Source organism: Anarrhichthys ocellatus, unplaced genomic scaffold (genome assembly GCF_004355925.1).
Source record: "Anarrhichthys ocellatus isolate YVR2014 unplaced genomic scaffold, GSC_Weel_1.0 scaffold34, whole genome shotgun sequence".
Taxonomy (NCBI): domain Eukaryota; kingdom Metazoa; phylum Chordata; class Actinopteri; order Perciformes; family Anarhichadidae; genus Anarrhichthys; species Anarrhichthys ocellatus.
In genome coordinates, this window is record NW_022280064.1 from 2,371,519 (window position 1) to 2,384,776 (window position 13,258).

Sequence of the window (13,258 nt, forward strand, 5' to 3'; positions counted from 1 at the left end):
TAGTCTGTGTTGTATTAAATGAGTTGTGTAACTTTTGTGTTGTGCATTTTGTCCTCAGCTCTGCTAACAAGTGTCTGCTGAAGGTGGGGGCTTACTGTGCTCAGTTGGAGCAGTACCACAGGGCTATTGAGATCTACGAGCAGGTGTGCGCTACTTGTATTTGTCATGCTTGCACTTTCTCAGTCATCGCGGCGATGCTGACATTTCTAATACGGTTCTTTTTTTTAACGACGTGGATGTATCCAGGTTGGATCCAACACGATGGACAACCCGTTGCTGAAATACAGCGCCAAAGAGTATTTCTTCAAAGCCTCCCTGTGTCACTTCATCGTGGACGAGCTCAACGCTAAGGCGAGTTCATACCTTTCGTGGTTCAGTGTCTGGCTTTGGGACAGGGAGTCGTGTTAGGAGTTTAACACGCTGTGTCTCCACAGATTGCTATTGAAAAATATGAGGAGATGTTCCCGGCTTTCTCAGACTCTCGAGAATGCAAACTGTTGAAGGTAACTCAACGCTAAAAACTCTGAGGAATCTGATGGCTTACTTTCCCCCCCCCCCCCCCTTTTAATCTGCTCTATGAGTAACCTACTTTTTGTCTTAACAGAAACTTCTTGATGCTCATGAGGAACAGAACAGCGAAGCTTTCACAGAGGCAGTAAGTCTTGTGTACCTTAAGAAAGTTTTTAAATGGGCACAGGAAGTCCCTCGGCTTCAGCTCCTGTAGTTTCGTTGGATCCCTCGTGTGTTGAAGACAGTTGAAAGCTGGATCTCAGGTATCCGCTCAGTCTCCCAGGACGCTGTGTTTATATGGAACTGGTGCAGACGGATGGAGTGCATCCGTATTTAGCTGAGCTCCTGAAAGACTTTCCAAAGTCAGAGAGTGAAGAGTCCTCATCGACGGTGTGTTACACACAGAGCGATTTCCATGCCAGAGGTTTGAAATGTGTGGCTTTTAACAGGTGTTAGTTTAATGAAATTCAGTGCTGCTGGTAGAAAATTAACGGATCGTCATGTTGTGTAATTTAATCAGAAATTATCCAGTAATGTGTAATGAATTCAAGACCCAACATTGACTTTATCTTGTTTCAAATAACATCATTACAGATGGTAGTGATGTTATTTGATCAATCTCAGCTTCGTTTGCTAATATATAAATTAAAATCACTAACAGCGATGGTGGTGAGGGAGCATCCCTCCCTCCAAATGATATTTAAGACTTAAATTAAATGACTGCCAACCCCTCCCTTGTCCTGTGTTCAGAATACCAACTTCAGGTTCAATTTAAATACAGGAGAAGATGCCCGAATAGAAATAAAAACTCTTTCATCCCTCTAACAGCAAATCTCCTAAACTCATGACGTATTTTAATGCACTTTACGGTCGCATTTGATGTCTGTTACTGCTCTATAATTCTATGGATTCTATTTATGTGGCAGCCTTCATGTCCACGCTTCCCTCGGGATAAATACAGTAATAATGAATCTTTAAATTCAGATAAGTGGGCAGAAACTTCCAATCGTAAAGCTAATTTGTGTGGGAAGAAAAAAGAGCTTATCTCCGTGTCCTTTTGTCCACCTGCAGGTGAAGGAGTTCGACTCGATCTCACGTCTGGACCAGTGGCACACGGCCCTCCTGCTGCGCATCAAGAAGACCATCCAGGGCGATGAAGGGGATTTAAAATGAAAGATCGCAGGGTCACAAACACAGCATGGAGGGACAAACCCATCACGCATGCTTACACACACACACACACACACACACACACACACACACACACACACACTCAGCTCACTGTGTATAGCATCTGGAGATGAGTGTCTGCTGATGACTTTGAATATTCCACTGCTCACTGCTATACTGTCAGAGTACTATCTTTGCTTTCCTTACGAGCATATCTGAATCTAGTCAGAATGTGAATCCTCTCGCCCTCACCTCTGTCTGGAGGATTGCTGCATACCTTCTTCTGCTGAAGTCTGTCCTGGGGGATTTCAGAGCCGATGTTAGTATCGACAACAAGCACTGCATGTTTTGTACAATTATTGTTTTCCTTAGTCGGATGCAGTTAGGTGTTTTTATTTTTTAAATCTAGTTTAATAGACATTTAACCCGTTTTATTTAAATGTTTCAGTCTGTTCTACATCAGAGCATCATGGTGTGTATGGATTTCAAGAATGTACCTTTGTATTTGTTTTGCTGTTAGTCGGAGTAGGAGGGAAGGGCTCAAGTCCACATCATGATTGTTCTTAGAGCTCAAGTCATTACAGCCACGCAGGAAGGTTTAAGTTTCCATCTGATCACCGGTGGGGAGAGACTCTTCTGGAAGAAGGGCAAAGATATGCACCAAGTGTAGACTGTTAAACATGTGTATCCCTCACACACACACACACACACACGCATTCAAACTTACACTCACTTTAGGATTCATTGATGTAATAATACTTTGAATGTGTGAGCCTGTAAGGTGTGATTTATAGTTTGCCTGTGAGGGAGTATTTTTGAGTGAAAAGCACTGACATGGAAACCTGTGCTGCTTATTTCCAGGGCAGTGATCTTGGGGTAACGGGCATCATTAGTCACTCATCTCGTGCCGTGTCGTGAACGTATCATTGAAGGTTTAACTACTGCAGTACGCCTTCCTAATGGCCAGTCGCTAAGCATGTCATTGTGTATAGATTAGCGTTGTTACATTCACTAGTGTGAGCCAGACCAAAGTTTTTACTAAAGGGTCCGTCACCCTGCGTATCCAGCTTCTTCCTGATGGAATGACAGTGGATATGATCTGTATGCTAGTGCGAATGGACAATAATAAAGATATTATATTCCCGGCTCTGCTCTCCTGCCTTTGACCGTACCTATCAAACAGCAATGTTATATTTAATAAGCTTTTACTATCTTCACCAGAATGTCGTGAGGGACTTCTTACTTTGAGTCTGATTGGTAAAAAAAATGGGTACAAAAACCTCAATATTTAGCTTGTCACGTGTTTGTCTCTTATTGTAGGAGTGGAAAATGAGATGGGTAAGAAAGTGACTACTTCAATAATTAGTATTTTAAGTTTTAAATGTATTTGAAGGTGAATGTATTACTAATAGATACAATATTAGTTGTATTGATCTTTCATTCGCTGCTGTAAATCTGCCTCCCTGTCACACAGCAACCCGACACTTAAACATGAGCGTTTGATTGGAGGACATGGTTTGGATCAATCAGATAAATCCCTCCGTCTACTCTGTGACCATGTCCTTACACAAGTGATCTAATGTCGACATTATGTTTAGTGAGCATTTCCTCTCGCGCTCTCACGCCGCTATTGACCGGAGTAGCATCACCCTTCACTCTCAGCAAGTGTGCATTTGTTTGATGGTAACTAATTAAGATTTTGGATATGGTTCCCAAAGACAGATGGTGTAAGAATCTTTTAAGGATTTACACAACTTCATTTACATCCAGAGTTGCAAAGAGTATGCCGGTATTATTCCAAAGGTGTAGTGAAAGGTGCTTGAAGATCCACTGAGGTGCAGCTGCCAAAAGTTCCCAGAGCATCCTACTGAACATGGAGCTCCTGCAACACTTATTCTGAGGGGAACAGATGTCTGCTATTAGTGAGATTGGTAAAATAACATTTGTGTTCACTATGATGTGTGCCACATTTCACCCTATGAATTTGAAGAAAATGAATCACACCAATACCGTAATCATATTTTAGTTTTATCACATAAAACAAAAATAATGCATGGATTTTTAATGCACACCTTCCCGTTCCAAAAGAGTGTGAGAAATACTGGACTTTTGATCATAGTACTGATGAAACACCACGTGGTCAGACCACACATTCACACACACTGCTAATGCCAAAGTATATATAACATGAAGAGCTGCGTTGAAATAGGATTTTAAATCCAAACTCAGATTAAATTATCTCTGTTCACATGCATTTTCTACGCCGCATCTCGAGCTGAGGCCCCTTTAGGCTCGCCTAAATCATCTGCTGTCCTCTGCTCTCCATCACTTGGGACGGCAGCTGTTCGTTCTGTTCCACAAACCTCGTCGCCGACAATCACAGTCTGAATATCCGGCTGCAGAACAGAAGCTGTCTTAGTCTCTGCAACTAGAGCCAAAATGGTCTGTGAGGCAGCGGCTTCCAGGACGGACGACGTGGAAACGATTTGGATCTCGGAGACCGACGACAACTTGCCGTCGGAAACAGGAAGAGAGAGAGTGGGTAAAGAGAGCGAGGTGGAGGAACCTTCGGAGCACAAGGGGATAGTGTGAGCCAAGGACACCGGTATCGAGAAGGGGACGGGGATGGCCGATCCATCCAAGGAGATGACGCTGGCCCCGGTGCTGTCGGTGGTCACGATGGGCTGGATCTGGGTCCCGAGTGGCATCTCAGTGTGGTAGACGGTGATCCCGCTGAGGGCGCCGTGGCTGACCAGAGCAATGGCCCCCTGACTGGTCCATTCAGAAGGTAGGGTGACTGGTTCAGACTGCACCAAGGAGTTAGTGTGGGTTTTATCAGGCCCGTCAGCAGTACCAGCAGCAGTACCAGTGGCACTTCTTCTAGCCGTGCTCTTTCTCTCCCTCCCTCGTGCTTTTTCTGTCTTTCCCTTAGTTGGAGTTTTGGGTTTCTTGTCTTCCACATTTCCCTCCAGCACCACAAGGTAGGTTTTCCAGGGAGCATCTGAGTCATGAATCTGAGTGTTTAAAAAAAGAGCTCATGTCACTTTCACTGCAGTCTGGTGGGTCAAAGCACTTTCAACACAACATATCAGGTGATGCCCTGAACAATATCCCCTATTTCATCTGGTTAACTTACTCTTTGCTGTCGTCAAACACCCTATCTGATAGTTAGAGAAGCACTGCTCACCATAGTGTGCCTGCGGAGGGTGGACTTGTCTGTAAAGGTGCGTCTACAGAGACCACACATGTATGGCTTCTCTCCCGTGTGAATGCGCTGGTGCCTCTGCAGGGCGTTGAGCTGGGTGAAGTGCTTGTCGCAGTCTTTACAGCTGTACGGACGCTCGCCTGTCAATCAACGGAGAGGGGGCAATCACACACGGCGCGTAGACGGAGAACAGCAAGAGAAGGGCAACAACAAACTGGTTTTGTCAGCTACGACTCCACATTAACAAGAACTCATGTGTCAACAATTACCCGTGTGTGTCTTTAAATGCTGGTGGAGGGAATTCCTCTGAGCGAAGCCTCGGCCACACTGCTCGCACTTGTATGGCTTGGACCCGGTGTGGATGTTTGAGTGGTGCCTCAGGTATTCTTTAGATGCAAAGCTTTTCCCGCAGGCCTCACACATGAAGGGCCTCTCACCTAAAAGGAGCAAAAAAATATATCTTTTCAGCTTTGGTCTGGTGTGTACAGAGAGACTTATAAAACCCTTTTAACCCGTTAAAGTCTCCAGTCAAAACGTAAGATGATGAGGACATCCAAATGGTTTTGAAATGATAGCACCCTTACCTGTGTGTGAGCGCTTATGATAGGCCAACATGTGCTTCTGAGTGAAGCGGGCTTCGCACTCGTCACATGCAAATGGCTTCTCTCCTGTGTGAGTCCTACACATAGTAAAACAGACAAGTTCATCTATTGTACACATATACACATGTTATTAGTATGTTCCTTCTAGATATGAGGATTAAACGGACAGGAACCAAAGGGAACATCTAACTGGAGTTTCTCTGGCAATGTCAAAGGTGTTTGTCAAAAGGAGGCTAAACTTACATTCTTCCTCGCTTACCCACAAATTAAAACCTGTCACCTATTCAGTACTGATCCCGCCCGTCTTTAGCAAACCTCCCACTCCGGTTCACCGTAGTTGTGACCGAGCCATCTTCACTGAGCTCCGTACCTGCGGTGCATCTTCAGGGCAGAGTTCTGGGAAAATCTGGCCGCGCAGTCGGTGCACTCGAAAGGCTTCGCACCCGTGTGTGTCCTCTCGTGCAACAACAGGGCGGTTTTGGAGCTGAGCGCCTTTCCACAGTCGGGGCAGACGTGTCGCAGGTTGTTGCGTTCATGCACCTGAGACAGAAATGAGCAAATCGGGGGGAAAACAAGCAGACAAATGTGACTCTTTGTAAGTTATCATCACTGTAACAGTAATACTGCACATGACTTCTAGATATAGTAAAGTTTGTGGAATTTACTTAATCTTCACCTGTCTTTGATGGCGGACAACATCCTTCTTTCGTTTGAAGGTCTTTGCACAGATTTCGCAGGCAAACAGCCTCTCGCTGCTGTGGACGTGCTTTTCATGGATCTTCAGATTGCTGCGGTTAGCGAAGGTCTGCTGGCAGGTCTCACAGCGGTAGATGATGTCCGCTTTCACTCCGTGGTACGTACTGGTGAAGAGAGCGGTGACAGGTTACAGCAGTATCAGAGGACAAACGGCCCTTTCTTTGGTTTATTGATAGGAGTCATTGATAGCTCAAGCTTTAGAGGAGAATTTGCCCGAAACAATGCATGGCCAATGCCTGGAATACAAGATTTAGCTCAGGAACTTTAGGTTGTCTATGCTATCACTCAATAAATTAAGCCCTGTCCGAGCACGTACATGTCCTACCTGATGTGCTTCAAGTAGCTTCTCTCATAGTGGAAGGTCCTTTGGCACTTGTTACACTGGAACTGGGCCTTGGAGGTACTTTTTGGTGTCTTCTTGGACTGTCCCTCATTGTCGTCGTCGTCGTCGTCGTCATCCTGCTCCTCCTCCTCCTCCTCCTCTTCCTCTTCCTCCCCCAGAGATAAAAATAAGGAGTCTTCGGCATCACTACTCTGCACATCGTCCTCACATTCCCAATCATCCACATCAGAGACTGGCACTGCAAATGAAGACACGTGTCTTTTCTCTGCCAGAGCCTCCGTGTCAGTCCTGTCCTCCGTCTCGTCTGTGTCTTCATTGGTGACTTGGTTTTCATTGCAATGGTTAGCCTCTCTTTTAGTATTCAAACGCCTCTGAAGGACTTTACGGCCAGCCACCCTCGGTTTTAGGGTTCGTCCTTGTCGTTTTTCATCCTTCGCTGCGCTCTTTGCCTTTAATTTTTTGGGAATTACTTCTTTCTCAGAGCTCTGTGGAGAGAGCCGCCGCTTAAGACCTACGTTTTTGGGCTGCTTCTTCCCTCGGGTCCTTTTTTCACCTTCACTTGCAACTTTTGGTGCACATTTTTTCTTTGTAGTCTTTGGTAGGATTCCAGCACTCATGGCCTCAGCACAAACCTCCGACAGATCCTCACAGTCCAAAAGTTGTGCGAGTGCTTGAACGTCGCCAACCTTGTCTCTGACCACTTCGACTTTACCGGTGTACACAAATTCCAAAAACTTGGAGAAGTCACTGGAGTGCATATTGGAGAGCAACACTTTGTCTCGGGTAGCATCCTCAGAGAGCAGGATCTTCTTGAAGTAGCCGCTGGATGCTGCGAGCATCAACTGATGGGCCTGAAACTCCTTCATATCTCCCTGGTAGTCTACCTGCACGGTTACATCGTTTAGCTGTCCCTGCAGCCTCAGCTGGTGCAGGGAGGACAGGATGTTTTCATGGTGGGACTTAGAGGTGAGCTGGACCACTTTGACCTCCATAATTCATTTGTGCTGCTGGGAAAACAAGGGGGTCGGGGGGGCTTTTAATGGTCCACTAACTAGTTTTCAACACATTTAAACAAAACACATGTACATCCTTTCTCAAAGGTTTTAATCACAACCTATATTTTGAAGAAGCCCCAGTTTGTAGGTTTCATGTATCATCATCACTGGGGCTACTTTTAGAGCAGTGGACGTTGCATAACTGTTATAGATCTATAACACCTGCTTAGAAGTCAATTGCCTTGCTCAAATGTAAAAAGTGAAGCTAACTCCAATTCGTTAAAATAATTCGCCTCTCTGGCATAAGGTACAGGTGAAAAACCTCAACCCCCCCTCACTATCTAAAGTGATGTTTTTGTGCTTTTACATTAATAATGCTCAGTGCTAGGCTGTGATATTGCTAACAGTAGCACAAGGGTAAACAAGCTAGGTTAGCTAACGTCAGCTGTCAACACGAAACTAACGTGGGTGGATATGCAATTATACAAGTTCAACGTACAGCACGCAGAGCTCACTAAGCTAGCCGGCTTACTAAACTAGCTAGCTACGCAACAACACGAAGCAGGTTTTTCTTACCGTAAGGTCGGTAAAATGGCAGCCCTTCACAAATGCTCTCCACAGCGGAAGGTATTTCCTGTAGAAATCACTCCCGAAAAACGGCACTCGGCGACATCCGGTGCCGAAGTGACTGACTCGGTGTCAGTCCTCTGTTTTTGGTCACGTCTAAAGTAAAACACAATTGCTGGTCCTGGGTCAGTTTAGTTTTAGTTTAAAAACGGTATCCCCTGTTAAAATAGTGCCTTTGATAATAAAGTAAACGTTTGAGTCTTTACGGTGAAGCTAGTTTAACTAGCTAGCACTTGATTTTGCCTAATTTATTTCCACAATACTATCAGTTCCACCAACCGTTATTTAACCGTTGAGCAATAATGGCTTGCACGTCTATCGTGACACGTAATGATGTAATTAGGATTTTATTTCAAGAAAAAACTCAGTTTCACCTCCTTTATCAAGCTCAAAGGAAGCACCTAAAGTTGTATTGTGAACATGTTAAACAGGGTACATGTATATAGCCACCTTTGCATTATTTTTTAAATTTAAATCGTGGTTTTCTAATGTAATGGCGTTACCGTAACTCTAGCACTAGTGTTTATGTCTGCCTCGCCACCGCAAGGGGGCGCCATTGTACAGAGGGATTAACATGTAAACAGCTAGTGGTGATTTAAAAAACAGATTAACATGCATCTTTAACACCCATATTTGCATTTTTTCCAGCATGATCATTTTCTACTCTCATTCCAGCTGGTACTCATTATGTATGAAACCAGCTGCTTTAGTAACTACCTATTGTATGTAGTAAGGTCTGTTGTAGTTGTATCAGAGTGGTTCCAAAAATATTTTAAAGAAAAATAGGCCAACACGGTGAAGGATTTAAGCTAATTCATTTACATTCAGACCAGCATAAATCATCAACATAGTTTCAAAAAGCATGCTGTCATTCCAAAGGTGTGTGGAAAGCTACTTGAGGATTCACTGGGGTGCTGTTCTGCGGCTGCCAAGGTTTCTTTTTCCTTTTTTTTTTTCCTTTCAGAGGAAATCCATATACCTTACATTTGTCTTAATGAATTCTGCAAGCTAGCACTCTGCTCTGTTCCGGTGACTCATGCTGCTCTCTGGGCCGAAAGCTGTGCAGACTTCAGCTCTGACCTGGAACACTGTGTTCGCCTGGCTTTCAATACAGTGCTCCTCTGCCACACACACACACACACACACACACACACACATGCACACATGCACACACAAACAATACCATATTTTAAAGATAACCCTTTTCATAAAACCGGTCCTTCCTGGTTGATCTTGATATCAAAGACACAACATCTGCAGATGTAATGATCTGTAACTTGTATGCTCATAGGAATCATCAAGTATTTGCATAGATATTAATATGATGTAAATTATTACCATGCAAATAAGCCTAGAGTTTAATGGAATACTGGATTACTATATGCAAATTAATGAGACAAGTCATACAAATTGATTCTCAGTATGTTGCCATTAATATAACTTCTGATATGACTGAAGTTAGAGGAAGGAAAACATTTTTCACTTTAGACACAGTAGTGCAGAAGTTTTTTTTTCATTTCTGAATAAAGGACTCTATAAAAGTTGGCTCATAGAAACTGCTTTACCAAAATGATAAAAAGCTTCATTCATCATTGCAGTTATGACCTCCTTGGGTCAAATTTAAAATGTTCCCTCACCGCATACTGTACCGTGACATATAAAAAGTTCAGCGGGGTCTGGCTCTGACTAATGTCAATGGCAAATATTAAACCCCAGTCGTGGTTTGTGTTGTCACATGATGCTTTGTCAGAGTGAAGATATGGCAGAGAAACAGATGTGAGGTTGCGACATGTCATCCCCGGCTGACATGTGTAATCAAGGGGATGAACGTATGCTGCATCACTGAAATAACAAAAGGTCAAAGTCATTTCAGAAACATGCCTGTTTTAATCTACTTTCAGCGGTGATACTGGTTGGTTGACTTTTCAAAATGACTGCGGGGCATTTCGTGTTTTTCAGAAGTTCAGCCGGGGAGAATGAACGTGGATCTCGAAGTCGACTGCAGTCGAGATGATGCCAGTACATGGCGCGCTTGATAGCCAGGTTGTCTGGTAACAAATTCAATTCCCGTGGATACATCATCACGTTGTCAGCGAAGAAGAAGAAACTCAAATGCTCAGCTGAAAAGGTGATGCCCTCAGCAAACATAACATTCTGCCCTGTTTGCTGTGCTATGGGTAGACTCCTCCACACGACCGAAAATACCCGTGCTGACGTTCCACAGCGCACAAACAACATGACAAAACCTTGCACTGTGTGAGAGGAAAAGTTAAACTCTAAACCCAAGGCCGGTTTTAATTTGAGGCTACAGAGCACACACACGCACACACACGGCAAAGAAAACAAGAGTTTTGTGGCGACGGTTGTGTCCAGGCTCGGTTTGTGTGCTGGAGTCGCACAAACACTGTAATTTGGATGCAGCGAGGGGCAGGTTAGTCAGTCGGTGTCCTTGCGTGACCTCTTCACGGCTCCTCAAGAGGGCTGACTCATAATCCCAGCAGATGAACAGAACCAGTGATGGTAAACACTACAACATCACAGTACATGGAAGAGCAGACAGTGGCGGTCCAAGAATAACCGCAGCATTCCCTTTGTGCTCGCACATAGAACCTCAGAGCTGATGCCAGACCGATCACAAACCAGTCCAACTCAGTATTCTGTGGTGTCTTTCTCTTCCCCTCCAGTCAGTGAACGTGGTCATGAACATCTTTCATGAATTTAGTTGCTCTTAATTCTTTCAACAGGAATCTGCACTGTTGTTGTTTTTTTTATCAATGGCATGTTCCTACGTTGACACTAGGATGCACTTTATTGATTTTATGCAGATTTGGAGAGTGGTTTTAGTTGTTCTGGTTAATGGACATGAATCTCCACCCATGTTTATGTGATGTAGAAATTGGACAGCAGTCAAATATTGTACATGTTTGTGCTGTCCTGTCAAGGCCAAGGTTGCCGTGCCAGGATACACACAGCACTGGTCTCTGGTAGTCTCTCCTAACACTTCAACCTAACTCTTCTTTCCCCTTTTCTCTTTTCCGCTTTGGCCGGATGCCACACCACATTGAGTCAGTCCAGAATACCACTGGAACCCCTAAAACCTCAATGTGACATGAGGATATAAGAGAAAAACCAATGATTCACAAAAAATTGCAGCATAATCCTAGGACCATAATGTGGAAATTCTCTTTGGTTGATGAGAAATTGCAGTAATTGCAGACGGTCACACACACAACCAAATATATGAAAAAATGCAGCTGCCCTAGCATGTTTGGTTACAGATGATGATGTTGTCCAGAGGATTCATCTGAATGACGTTGGTGATTTTCTGACTTCTTGTCTCACGCCACCATCAGGTTATGACAAAGTACTTGCAAAACCGATTAGCAAATGTCACCGTGCTAACATGCTAAACAAAATGGCGACAATGGTAAACGCTCAGCATGTTAGCATTGTGGGTTTTTGGAACACGTTAGCGTGCTAACATTCGCACTGCCTCGCGGAGCAGCCAAGATGTGCTGTCGACTCCAAGCTTCACTTCACTTTCAGTGTACTGTAACAAACAACTCCACCTCCATGAAAATAAATATAGTGCAAGAATAACGTGAGAATGGTATCCGTCCTCAGGCTCCATTTCACCAAACTGAGTTTGGTTTTTTTCTTTCTCTTCTGGTTCGGAAAATACTTTCCTTTCATTGATGAAAAGATATACGGCATTCAGAGATGAAATTACTTTCCAAATGGCCTCTGACTCACCATCTCTATTCCCAGTGCTCTGTCGCTCTGCCCCCCTCTTCCTCCCTCACCCACTCTCCCCACCTTCACTCGTCCTTGTGCATGTTCTATCTATTGTAACCGTATACAGCACTTAGCACTTCAGACACAGAGAAACCAGCTCAAGGACGACCGCCCACTCTTGTGATGCTCATAAATAGACTATTTGTTCGGGCTTACCAATCACCTTACCCACCGAGCCTGTGTGGGTGCTTGTGGACGTTGTGTAGCTCGCACCGAAATAGATCTCCACTGCTGCGGGCGTGAGGGTGGATTTGGGCCTCCAGCCTGCAGTGAGAGAGAGAGAGACACCGGTTCACGCTGTGCAAAAGGATTGTTGTGTGTTTGAAAAATTAACAATGGTGACTCACAAAGTCTATCCCTTTATAACGTGTGAGTTTCATCACCCTCTTTGCAATCTGTAGCACACTGAAACAGGTGGTCTCACCTCCGCAGAGCCTCCCAGAATGCAATCCTCTTCCCAGACTGTGTGGGACATGACCGTCAGCACATTCCTGGAGAGCTGGATCCTCAGGAGCAACAATTCCTCCGTCCTCTCTTCCCTCCCTTCCTTCCTGCCGCCCTCGTGTCCTCTCCTTCGCTTCCGCGGATTGCATCACTCGTCTGCCTCCTGGCCTCCTCTGCTCGGACCCTTTAATCACATGTGGCACACACACACACACACACACACACACACACACACACACACACACACGCGCACACACAAAAGTAACTGTGTGCACACCACAGACACACAAATGCAGACACACATGCACACACAAAAGTAACTGTGTGCACACCACAGACACACACCAATGCAGACACACACGCACACCCATTGTGGGCAGAAGGCACCCTCGTCTGTCCTCATACTGGTTTTGTGGCTTCAGTTGGAATTTTATGGTTGGTTTGAGCGGAGGATTCTGGAGGCTTTCCAGCTGCCCTCCAAAGACTTGGCTCCTCTCTTTCTTTCCCTCCATGTCTTTGTTCCTTCCTTTCCTCTCTTTTTTCCTTTCCTCCTCTCTTCCCCCTCCCCCCCTCTCTGCTTTACCCGCTCGCCCTCAAGGTCAGAAATATCCTGTGGTTTAGGTTTGATCCCCTCGGATATGCCTTCGCTCGCTCCCTCTTTCTGTCTCCCCCTTCCTTTCTGTCTCGCTCGTGCTCACACACACACACACACACATACACACACACACACACACTCACACACTTACTGTAAGCACACCGCACTACTCTAAGCATTCCCATACAGGAAACACATGCTGGGATCAGCATAGGC

At 44.9% G+C, this 13,258-nt stretch overlaps 2 protein-coding genes across 3 annotated transcripts in view; one reads left to right on the forward strand and one right to left on the reverse strand.

Annotated features, from left to right (window-relative positions):
* napbb (N-ethylmaleimide-sensitive factor attachment protein, beta b) overlaps positions 1-2,824 on the forward strand; it is a 6,995-nt gene extending 4,171 nt beyond the window's left edge. Inside the window, exons 7-11 of the mRNA XM_031866080.1 lie at positions 59-143; positions 247-351; positions 435-503; positions 605-655; positions 1,582-2,824. Of these exons, the coding sequence (XP_031721940.1) occupies positions 59-143; positions 247-351; positions 435-503; positions 605-655; positions 1,582-1,683 (412 nt within the window). The 3' untranslated portion in view covers positions 1,684-2,824. The remainder of the gene's footprint in view (positions 1-58; positions 144-246; positions 352-434; positions 504-604; positions 656-1,581) is intronic.
* gzf1 (GDNF-inducible zinc finger protein 1) lies at positions 2,395-12,599 on the reverse strand. 2 transcript variants are annotated; one of them, XM_031866079.1, is made up of 9 exons: positions 12,428-12,599; positions 8,158-12,267; positions 6,569-7,590; positions 6,164-6,347; positions 5,858-6,027; positions 5,470-5,564; positions 5,155-5,322; positions 4,868-5,025; positions 2,395-4,694 (listed from the first exon to the last, which is right to left on the reverse strand). In XM_031866079.1, exons 3-9 carry the CDS (start codon positions 7,576-7,578, stop codon positions 3,939-3,941), a joined length of 2,541 nt encoding a protein of 846 aa, XP_031721939.1. In that variant the 5' UTR covers positions 7,579-7,590; positions 8,158-12,267; positions 12,428-12,599; the 3' UTR covers positions 2,395-3,938. The 2 variants fall into 2 exon arrangements, with proteins under 2 accessions (XP_031721939.1, XP_031721938.1); XM_031866078.1 differs by having other exon boundaries at positions 2,396-4,694; positions 6,569-7,593.
* Between the last annotated feature and the right edge of the window lie 659 nt (positions 12,600-13,258).